Source organism: Ranitomeya variabilis, chromosome 6 (genome assembly GCF_051348905.1).
Source record: "Ranitomeya variabilis isolate aRanVar5 chromosome 6, aRanVar5.hap1, whole genome shotgun sequence".
Taxonomy (NCBI): domain Eukaryota; kingdom Metazoa; phylum Chordata; class Amphibia; order Anura; family Dendrobatidae; genus Ranitomeya; species Ranitomeya variabilis.
In genome coordinates, this window is record NC_135237.1 from 191,388,098 (window position 1) to 191,400,141 (window position 12,044).

At 46.1% G+C, this 12,044-nt stretch overlaps 1 protein-coding gene and 1 long non-coding RNA gene across 2 annotated transcripts in view; one reads left to right on the forward strand and one right to left on the reverse strand.

The window, feature by feature from the left end:
* ITGA9 (integrin subunit alpha 9) overlaps positions 1-12,044 on the forward strand; it is an 823,989-nt gene that overhangs the window by 491,177 nt on the left and 320,768 nt on the right. Inside the window, exon 17 of the mRNA XM_077269347.1 lies at positions 7,195-7,271. Coding sequence (XP_077125462.1) covers positions 7,195-7,271 — 77 coding nt within the window. The remainder of the gene's footprint in view (positions 1-7,194; positions 7,272-12,044) is intronic.
* LOC143782181 (uncharacterized) overlaps positions 7,085-12,044 on the reverse strand; it is a 212,651-nt gene continuing 207,691 nt past the window's right edge. Inside the window, exon 3 of the long non-coding RNA XR_013216883.1 lies at positions 7,085-7,383. This is a non-coding gene — a long non-coding RNA (uncharacterized LOC143782181). The remainder of the gene's footprint in view (positions 7,384-12,044) is intronic.

A 12,044-nucleotide genomic window follows, 5' to 3' on the forward strand; every position in this document is an offset into this window, starting at 1 on the left:
GTATATCCAATTATATCTGGTGTAGAAGTAACACAGCATTTCAGAAAAGGAACTGCGGCGCGCCCCCACACCGCCGCAGGGCCGAGGGGTACCCGGAGCCGGGCCTCTAGGTCTCAGTCCTGGGGTTGTCACGGTGGCTAGACCCGGTCCGTGGCCCTGTCCGTCAGTGGGGGACGTCCGGTGAAATAGGTGGTGATAACGGTGGTGTAGCGGTGCAGTTGTGGGGTGCAGGTCGCGGTAAATAACGAGGACACCAGGTTGCAGTCTCTTTACCTCTTTACTGGAGATCTCTGAGTCCTCAGTCCAGAATACGGTTCACCAGGCTGCGCAAGTCCGGCCGGTCCAATGGCACCTCCAGAGTTCTCTTCACAGGTGGAAATCAGTGCCTTCCTTCTTAGCGCTGTGTGTTGTAGTCCTTCCCTGCTGTGCTCACGGAAAGTACCCCACAACTGTTGTGTCTGTTTCTTAAGTTCCCTCACAACTCGATTAGATGTTCCTCTCTTATTCCATCCCTCCCTGTTATTCAGGTTGGAACGGCACCCGTTTGTCAGGTAGGCCTGGAGTTCTTCCGGGACCCTAGTGACGCCCCTCTCCCGCAATTGCCCCCCAAGACTTCATAGGTGATATGTGGTAGACAGCCCGCCTGAGACTGACTGTCCTGCCGCTGTTTGGAGTATGGCTTAAAGCTGTATATTATTCCACTCCCTCGGCGTTCCGGCCACCGGTAATGCGCCTCAGCAAGGTGCTGCCTCTTTCAACAAAACCCCTGCTGGTATTCTCCTTCTGCTCGATTTCGTTTCTCACTCAGCACAATCTATCTCGCTTCTAGTCCTTTCTTAGGGCACCGCCGCTATTCTGAGCAGGCACGGTCCCGTTGCGTTCTTTCAATGCCAAGCCTCTGCCAGGATCCCACCCCTGGCAGAGACCCTACTGTCTCTTCCTCCACAACACCCTCTCTCACTAGGTGTTGCTTCGTTCAATCCAGTCAGCGTTCTCCTCTAACTTCCTGCCTGACCCCCAGTTTACCCACTATGGTGGGGAGTGGCCTAATGAATAGCACCCTTAGCTCCCCCCGGAGGCCCAGCTGTGAAACATATTGGTGTCTGTGATACCTGATTGGAGGAACTCCTTCAGTGCCATCGAACGCACCATGGCTCCCCTTAGTGGCGGAGCCACAGTACTGCAACGACCAGGACTCTGGGGCGCTGCACTCCCCCCTGGTTAAACACAGTACTCCGGGACTGGGAAGAAAACAACAATACAGGTTAGCAAAAAGACATACAAATTTGTTGAGTGCAAAACAATAAGCATACTTGAACAGGCTTCCCTTTATGGGAGGTGAGGACACTTTAACGTTACAAAACATAATCAAATATCATAGCAACAGGCTACAATTTACTCTCATTACCCAACCGGGTATTCTACTAAGTGCAAATGCTGGAACAATAAATTAACATTGCCTTTAAGAAACATACACTCTTAGTTTATCAAAGGCCTTCCTATAATCACATTACAGGGCAAGGTAACTCTTCATTATCCTACTTTTGAACCTGCAGGACCGCCTGTCCCTATGGCACCAGACCTACTGCCTCTCCTTTCTTTTACAGGACCGCCCCGTTCAGCCAGGGCCTACTGCCTTTCTCTACTATACATAGTATAGACATAACATTCCTTTCAGTTTGAGAACATGGAGCCCACTCTGCCTGGCTCCTATAAGGACTCACTCACTAACCCCTACGGGTCTACTTTCTGTCCTTAGTAATGAACTAACTTTCTATGGGGACGCAGGGTTTACCTTCTATCCTCACCTTCATTATTACTTTCTTACGTTTCTATCCATGCAGAACTCTAGTCTACCTCAACAGGCTTTCTGCATCTTTCCTTTTGAAGAACATTATTCAAGCTTCACATTTCAAACATATTAAACACATATAACTTTTCATGTAAAACGGTTACATTTCTTGCAAAGCATCATCATGACATTACTGTTCCAAAACAGTATCACTTTCAGGTTCAATTCCAACCTCCCCTTTAAGAGGAGATCAAGTCTTTCTGAGGTAGCTCTTCTTCTCAGCCTACCAGTCCATGCAAAGGCTCCGGAATGGTATCTTCGCAAAATGTCTTTAAACAAAACCAGTAGGAAGCACCTTTAAGAAGGTGCAAACTATTTACAGGAAAGTTTGAATCATGCACAGTCCATGATTACTGCAGTTCGTGTAACTTTGTGCAAAACTTCTGGAAAACGACAATAGTGACCCCGGGTCAACAAAGGGGTCACCTTTTTAAAGTTTACCCTGGACGGGTTTAGCAGCAACAGGAACAAAAGAACAAACAGTAACTATTTACATTTTCAGGTTTCCGAGGTTTACTCTTTCTCAGGTGGCTTGGGCTCCTGCCCCCCGGCCACTGTTGTGCCAGTGCCCGTGGTGGGTCTTCCCAGTGCAGTCAGACCACCTGACGCCTGAACCTGAAGACGGATCCTAGCCGCCAGCTCAGTTGCTGCAATAATATGGGCAGTGGCAATGTTGGTAAGCTCCGCTACATTTAGTTCAGTCGCAGCTGAGGTAGTAGATGTCACTCTCTCAGATCCACATCGGCGAACGTTGCGGGCACACTCTTCCCGGGCACTCCGATGGCGGGTATCTCCTGACCGTGCAGGCTTCAGACCCTGGTTCACGGCTAATGTAGCGGGGATTTGTCCCACCTCTTTCCAGTCTTTCCATTGGGAAATCAGGCACTGTTTATATTGTTCCCAAGTGAGCACGGCAACGGCGTGACTTCTTCTCCAAACCCCATTCGACTGAATCCGGGGGACCTCCCACCGGAGAATCACTCCCTCCGAACTCACATCTAGGAACTCTCCCATTGCGGTCGGTGGCAGGGGTACCAGACCTTTCTTCACTTCGGAGGATGATGCCACCATTCCCGCCATGAAGAGGCGGCTACTGTTGTGAGAAGGGTCGGTCGCGGGAGCGGGACTGAGCGGGGAGGCAGGGGTGTCTTCCGTACCTACGCCTGATGTGGTTCCACCGATGTCGATCCGGTCCGCTAACAAGGACGCTGGAGTCGGCCGCAGCCCGAACCGCGGCTCCTCCAATGGGATCCCCGGATGCGGCCCCGCTCGCTGTGGTTCCTCCTCCTCTAACTCCGAGGTCGGGATTGGTGGACGTAGCTCCGCTGTCAGGTCCGCAGGCTCCTGGTCCGTCTCTGGTGAAGGAGGGCAGGCCGGGATCGCTCCTTCCTTGCTCAGGCATTCGCTGCTCATCATCGCTGCCTGATAGTCGGTGGCAGTGCATGCACCTGGCTCCGCCATTTCTCCGAGGTCGGGCTTCTCCATCACCCGCTTCCCGCTGTTGCAAATCAGGAGGTTGTCTTCTGCTTTGGGGCAGGTCATCTCCTTGCAGCCCGAAGCGCAGAGGGCGGTATCCATTTCTCGCGCCATTCTGGTAGTCTCCTCCCATAGCACGCCCTCCTTCTTCTCCAAAGTAGCAATGGCGGCGGCCTTTGGCGGGAACTTCTCTTGGTCAATGGTAACACACAGTCTTTTCAATAAAGTACGGTTCAAGTACAGTAAATCACAGTCTCTAGGCACACATGACCTGATTCTTCAGGCTTAAGTAGATCCTGTTCGTGACGCCAAGTCTGCGGCGCGCCCCCACACCGCCGCAGGGCCGAGGGGTACCCGGAGCCGGGCCTCTAGGTCTCAGTCCTGGGGTTGTCACGGTGGCTAGACCCGGTCCGTGGCCCTGTCCGTCAGTGGGGGACGTCCGGTGAAATAGGTGGTGATAACGGTGGTGTAGCGGTGCAGTTGTGGGGTGCAGGTCGCGGTAAATAACGAGGACACCAGGTTGCAGTCTCTTTACCTCTTTACTGGAGATCTCTGAGTCCTCAGTCCAGAATACGGTTCACCAGGCTGCGCAAGTCCGGCCGGTCCAATGGCACCTCCAGAGTTCTCTTCACAGGTGGAAATCAGTGCCTTCCTTCTTAGCGCTGTGTGTTGTAGTCCTTCCCTGCTGTGCTCACGGAAAGTACCCCACAACTGTTGTGTCTGTTTCTTAAGTTCCCTCACAACTCGATTAGATGTTCCTCTCTTATTCCATCCCTCCCTGTTATTCAGGTTGGAACGGCACCCGTTTGTCAGGTAGGCCTGGAGTTCTTCCGGGACCCTAGTGACGCCCCTCTCCCGCAATTGCCCCCCAAGACTTCATAGGTGATATGTGGTAGACAGCCCGCCTGAGACTGACTGTCCTGCCGCTGTTTGGAGTATGGCTTAAAGCTGTATATTATTCCACTCCCTCGGCGTTCCGGCCACCGGTAATGCGCCTCAGCAAGGTGCTGCCTCTTTCAACAAAACCCCTGCTGGTATTCTCCTTCTGCTCGATTTCGTTTCTCACTCAGCACAATCTATCTCGCTTCTAGTCCTTTCTTAGGGCACCGCCGCTATTCTGAGCAGGCACGGTCCCGTTGCGTTCTTTCAATGCCAAGCCTCTGCCAGGATCCCACCCCTGGCAGAGACCCTACTGTCTCTTCCTCCACAACACCCTCTCTCACTAGGTGTTGCTTCGTTCAATCCAGTCAGCGTTCTCCTCTAACTTCCTGCCTGACCCCCAGTTTACCCACTATGGTGGGGAGTGGCCTAATGAATAGCACCCTTAGCTCCCCCCGGAGGCCCAGCTGTGAAACATATTGGTGTCTGTGATACCTGATTGGAGGAACTCCTTCAGTGCCATTGAATGCACCATGGCTCCCCTTAGTGGCGGAGCCACAGTACTGCAACGACCAGGACTCTGGGGCGCTGCAGAACATCATACCAACAGTAAAATATGGTGGTAGTGTAATGGTCTGGGACTGTTTTGCTGCTTCAGAACCTGGAACACACTCTGTGTTAAATGGAATCATTAATTATGCTGCCTACCAAAATATCCTAAGGGAGAATGTCCGGCTGTCTGTTCATGACCTCAAGCTCAAGCGCACTTGGGTTATGCAGCAGGACAATGATCCAAAACACACCAGCAAGTCCACCTCTGAATGTCTTAAGAAAAACAAAATTAAGACTTTGGAGTGGCCTAGTCAAAGTCCTGACCGTAATTTGATTGAGATGCTGTGGCATGACCTTAAAAAGCGCTTCATGCTCGGAAACCATCCAGTGTGGCAGAATTACAACAATTGTGCAAAGATAAGTCTGTCAGAATTCCTCCAGAGCAATGTAAAAGACTCATTGCCAGTTATCGCATATGATTGATATCAGTTGATGCTGCTAAGGGCGGCCCAACCAGTAGGTTTAGGGGGCAATTCCTTTTTCACACAGGGCCCTGCGGGTTTGGATTTCTTTTTGTGTTAATAATAAAGACCTTCATTTAAAAACTGAATTTTGTGTTTACTTGTGTTTACATCTTTGTCTAATATTTACCGTATTTTTCGGATTATAAGACGCTCCAGATTATAAGACGCACCCTAAATTTTGAGGAGAAAAATAGGATTTTTTTTTTTTTATAAAATGGTAATGCATCTTATAATCCATGTGTCTTATTGCTTACCAGGGGTCGTGGCTGCGGTGAAGCGGGGTCCCAGGGTTGCTGCTGGAAGAGGCAGGAGTGGGATGATGGTGCAGTTCGCAGGCTGGGATGAGGGGGTGTTCCAATGTGCGATGCTGCTGTGGGTGTCTGGCTGCTGGTGCCCAGCGCTGCGGGGGTGCCCAGCGCTGCAGAGATCTCATCTCCCAAGATCTTGGTGCTGAGATCTCCATCTGTTCATGCGCCGCCCCCCCGGCTACCATTTTCCCGGAGTCCACCGCACAGGAAACCATGGAACTGCGGGGGGCTCTGGCCTTTCACAAAATGTCGGCAGAGCCCCTCGCAGCAGCAGCACAGGACATCCCCGCAGCACTGCCGGGCACCCCCGCAGCGCCATGCAACCACAGTAGTACTGCCGGGCACCGGCAGCTCCGCTGGACACCTCCTCATCCCAGCCTGTGACCTAAAGCAACGGTACCGGTGAGGTATATCCGCATTAAAAGATGCACCCCCATTTTCCCCTCAAATTTTGGGGAAAAAAGTGCATCTTATAATCAGAAAAATACTGGAAATTTGTTTCGTGATCTGAAACATTTAAGTGTAAAAACATGCGAAAGAATAGGAAATCAGGAAGGGGGCAAACACTTTTTCACACAACTGTATGTAACTGCAGGTTGCTGTATCATGACAGTGTGCGAAGCTCAAACTGGCAGTATTTCCCTGTATTCCTATCATACTCAGGTCATGTGTCATCTATACTCTTCAGCTTCTCTTAATTCTCTTCTATTGAGAGAAGCTGGATGAGTCTAGTTGGCACATGACCGAAAAGTATGCTAATCACGAAAAGTGTGCATGTGATTACGTGGCCAATCACTATCAAAGGAAATGTAGGGGAATCATGACAGTAAACACATTGCGCACTGTCACAAACTGAAAATCTGTAGTTTCTATAGGTTATTTAAAAAATGACATGTCAAATTTTGCAGGTATTTTATCCACTTATGCATTACTAATATAGAATTGTGAGAATTCTGTACAGGGTCTGTGCTAAAGATTTGAATGCATACATAGACCTTCCTTATTACAGTGATGCATGTCACCTTTTAAGCGGTATGTTCTGTATCTCATAAAAGCATAATCTGTGAATGAAGAACACATCCAGCAGGTGTGACCATATAGCAAATGTCCATACAGATACCCGGAAATGTCTTGGGCATCTGATATCATTTCCATGTCTTATTCACCCTTCACTACCTTGCTTTAGGACATGCTGTACTTGTGTTTCTTGTGCTGCTCTTAAATGTATTTCTATGACAAGGATTCTTTTTGTTCTTCTTGAGAAGCTCTCTTCATGACACTTGTACACAATGTCCGTTATCTCTAGACCATTGGTCTAGAATCCAGCAGTTGTGAAAGCTGCGGTATGTCTTAACTTGCTGAGACTTGTAGTTTCACAACATCTGGAGCATCATGGGTTAAACTAGATAAGGACAAAGTGAGTTCCCAAGTTTCCACTAGTTCTTAATTGATACACCTAGACCTGTACTGCTTAGATTTGGGACACACTTTATTACGAGATATCAAATCTGATTAATGTAAGAAATTGATGACTTTAGCTTCGTGTGGTTTCTTTTATTCATATATTACTGTGTGACGAATTCTGTTACCTATTTCTTCACAGACTTTCTTTGAAAGAAATTGTCGCTCTGATGATTGTCCTGCTGATTTGATTGTGAAGGGACGGTTGCTGCTGTCAAGGTGAGGGATCTTCTGATTTTGCCTCTACTTAGGCTCTTGGGATTGAATTCTACTCGTCACACATCTGCTTCATGCACCTTCAGGAATCTGGTAGAAAAGTAGTAACCTTGACCTTGAAACACGAAAAGAAAGAAGATCAGGCATCGCCTGTTCTGCCAAAGCTCTTTTACAGTTACAATTTGTGGGGGGGGGGGGGTACAATCGCTATGATTTTTAGCATTGCTGAAAAAGAGGAGGTTCAAATAATTTTTCTCATTCTGACACCAGGACAAATGTGAGACCCTCCAATAGACATAATATGTTACTGAAATCAGCGGGTTCTGCTAAAATTTGGGCTATTGTATATGGTGATCTAAGGCTGTGTGCACACATTGCTGATTTTTTGCAGTTTTTTCGCTTTTTTTCCCTATAAAAACGCTATAAAACCGCAAAAAAACAGCATACAGTATGGATCCCATCATTTAGAATGAATTCGCAATTTTTGTGCACATGATGTGTTTTTTTCCGCGAAAAAAACGCATTGCGGTAAAAAACGCAGCATGTTCATTAATTTTGCGGTTTTTTTGCGGATTTCCCACTATAAAATGCATTGGGAAATGTCCGGAAAAAAACACACCAAAAACGCGGCAAAACCGCGGCAAAAACGCCTGCAAGAAATCTGCATGCGTTTTTGCCGCGTTTTTGGTGCGTTTTTTTCCGGACATTTCCCAAAGCATTTTATAGTGGGAAATCCGCAAAAAAAACGCAAAATTAATGAACATGCTGCGTTTTTTACCGCAATGCATTTTTTTCGCAGAAAAAAACGCATCATGTGCACAAAACATGCGGAATTCATTCTAAATGATGGGATGCATATTGTACGCTTTTTATTTGCGGTTTTATAGTGTTTTTATCGCGAAAAAACAAGAAAAAAACACGAAAAATCAGCAACGTGTGCACACAGCCTAAAGTGGTATTCTGGTCTAAGAAAGTTGTCACCTATTTACTTGATTATTTGGGACCTCCACTGGTCACCAGAATTGAGACTGTTCCCGCTTACTGTCTTGTAGTTGTGTGCATTTGACCAGGCGCTCCATTAAAATCTGTTACACTGACAAGGGCAGATGACAAAAGGGCAGCACTTGGCTGTCTTCGCATTTATTTTACTCACTTATTTAGTATATATATATATATATATATTAAATCCACAATACTTACAGACATTATCAGGACTGTCCCCATTGGGGCTCACCATCTAGATTTACTATCACTATGTCTTTGGTGTGTGGGAGGAAACTGAAGTACCCGGAAGAATTCCACGCAAACGGGGGGACAACTTACAGGTGCGTCTCACAAAATTAGAATATCATCAAAAAGTTAATTTATTTCAGTTCTTCAACACGAAAAGTGAAATTCATGTATTATATAGAGTCATTACAAACAGAGTGATCTATTTAAAGTGTTTATTTCTATTAACGTTGATGAGTATGGATTACAGCCAATTAAAACCCAAAAGTCACTATCTCAGTAAATTAGGAAAATTAACAAAAAACACATGCAAAGGCTTCCTAAGCATTTAAAAAGGTCCCTTAGTCTGTTTCAGTAGGCTCCACAATCATGGGAAAGACTGCTGACTTGACAGAAGGTTGTCATTGACACTCTACAAGGAAAGTACATTTTTCATTTCATTTGGAAATCAAGGTCCCAGTGTCTGGAGGAAGAGTGGAGAGACACACAATCCAAGCTGCTTGAGGTCGTGTGAAGTTTCCACAATCAGTGATGGTTTGGGGAGCCATGTCATCTGCTGGTGTATGTCCACTGTGTTTTATCAAGACCAAAGTCAGCGCAGCCGTCTACCAGGAAATTTTAGAGCACTTCATGCTTCCCTCTGCCGACAAGCTTTTTGGAGATGTAAATTTTATTCTCCGGCAGGGCTTGGCACCTGTCCACACTGCCTAAAGTACCAATACCTGGTTTTAAAACAACAGTATCACTGTGCTTGATTGGCCAGCAAACTCGCCTGACCTTAACCCTATAGAGAATCTATGGGATATTGTCAAGAGGAGACGAGCTGAAGGCTGCTATCAAAGCAACCTGGGTTTCCATAACACCTCAGCAGTGCCACAGGCTGATTGCCTCTATGCCACAACGCATTGATGCAGTAACTAATGCAAAAGGAACCCCGAGCAAGTATTGATTGCATTTACTGTACATACATTTCAGTAGGCCAACATTTCGGATTTTAAAATCATTTTTCAAGCTGGTGTTATAAAGTATTCTAATTTACTGAGATAATGACTCTTGGGTTTTCATTGGCTGTAAGCCATAATCATCAACATTAACAGAAATAAACACTTGAAATAGATCACTCTGTTTGTAATGACTCTATATAATATATGAGTTTAATTTTTTGTATTGAAGAACTGAAATAAATTATCTTTTTTATAATATTCTAATTTTGTGAGAAGCACATGTACAAACTCCTTGCAGATGTTGTCCTTGGTGGGATTTGAACCCAGAACTTCAGCGCTACAGTGCTAACCACTAAGCCATCGTGCTGCCCATATCTTCCACAGGAGTGGAAGGGTGCATGGACAACACCCCATTTTGAGATTCAGTGATGGTATGTCTTATCAATTCACAGGTTTAGCAGTTAAAGGGGTTGTCCACAACCTGAACCACCCCTTTTTAAATTAATTAGTTCCACTTGTAAAATAAAATAACACAGGGGCTCTGCCATTGTGACATGGCACCCTCAAACCATTCCAGCAAAATCTGAACTCCAATATGGTGCTTCTTTTCTGAGCTTTGCACTGTGCTTCAAAAGTAATTTTCGACCACATATGGTGCATCAGTGTACTCAGAAGAAATCACACAACAAATTTTGGAGTCCATTTTCTATCCTTGTGAAAATGAAAAAAAATGAGACGGAAACACCATTTTTGTGGGAAAAATATATATATACAGTATATCTTTATCATTTTCACAGTTCTAGATAAGTGCTTTGAAAGGTCTAGTTTCCAAAATGCTTGCTGGGTTTTTCCACTGTTTAGGTACATAAGGGGCTCTCCAAAGGCAACATGGCACTTGCAGATCATCCCATCAAATTCTGCGTACTCTTGTGAAAATAAAAATGTGGGGCAAATAAACATTTTTGTGGGAAAATGTGATTTTTTTATTTTCACAGTTTCACGTTGTAAACTTCTGTGAAGCATCTGGGGGTTCAAGGTTCTCACCACACATCTAGTTAAATTCCTTGAGGGATCTAGTTTCTCAAATGGGGTCACTTGAGGGGGATTTCCACTGTTTAACCCTTTTACCGCCAAGGGTTTTTTTTGCATGTTAATGACGGGGCCAAATTTTACTATTCTGACCACTGCCCCTTTATGAGGTTATAACTCTTGAACGCTTCAACACATCTTGGCGATTCTGAGACTGTTTTTTCCATGACATATTGTACTTCAGGTTACTGGTAAAATTTCTTCGATATAACTTACATTTATTTGTGTAAAAAATGAAAATTTGGCAAAAATGTGGAAAAGTTTGCAATTTTCAAACTTTGAATTTTTATGCCCTTAAAGCAGAGATATGTCACAAGCTTTAGCAAGGCTGGTTGTCAAAAATGGGGGGGACCCAATGCCGTCTTTTTTAAATTATTTATTTAAATACCGTATTTTTCTGACCATAAGACGCACTTTTTTTCCTCCAAATTTGGGAGGAAAGTGTGGGTGCGTCTTATGGTAGGGATGTAGCATGTGGGGAGGGGGGCAGCAGTGAGTGGGATCGCACTGTTATCCCACTTCAGGAGGCAGAAAAATGTCCCCACTGCCGGGAATCAGCGCTGGGGAAACCATGTGGTCCCGATGATTAAGTGCAGTGAATATTCATTAGCTACTCCCCGCCCACCTATCAGCTGAGCGGTGAGCCAGGAGCAGCAAATGAATACTGCACTTAAGCAGGGACACACATGGTTTCCTCAGTGCTGATTCCTGCAGCAGCTGGGGAGATCCGTGTGTCCGGGGGAGGAGGAGGCAGCAGCAGCAGGGTCTGGGGGAGAGGAGATCACTGGTACCTACCTGGGCTGGAGCTGAGTGCTGTGCAGTGTGCACAAGAAGGACCTGTGATGATGTCAGAAGTGGGCGGGCTGGAACATCACAAGGCAGCACAGAGCCCTCCCTCTTCTTGACATCATCACAGGTCCTTCAGACTCCAACACTAGAATCTGCTGGCTTCCATTACCTGTGCTGTGGAAAGGCAACAAGAGGGAGGGCTCTGTGTGTGCAGTCATGGGATGCTTTTACCTCACCACAGCTGGCGGGTTGCCCCAATTAAGAGGTTAGTCTTTCCAAAACACAATAAAGCACTCTGCCACTCCTTTAGTGAACTATAACTCCCCCAGCATGTCATAGGATCTGCAGGACATGCTGGGAGTTATAGTTCTCCCATGGGCTTTTAAAGCAGCACTCCAGTGTTATTTTGCAGTGCTGGAGTGGTGCTTTCAATATAAGCCCTGTGCCCCCATTCTTATACTCACCCTCCAGTATCTTCATATAGTACTTCACAGACACCACACTGGTCCCGCAGTTTCCAACATAATAGCATACTATTATATATAATAACACCATATATAATAGTATGTTATTAAATATTTTACCACATTTTTTGCTTCAAATATTTTTTCCCCTATTTTCCACCTCTAAAACCTGGGTGCGCCTTATAGTCCGGTGCGTCTTATAGTCCGAAAAATACGGTAATTTAAAAAAAATGGCGTTGGGATCCCTCTAGTCTTGATAT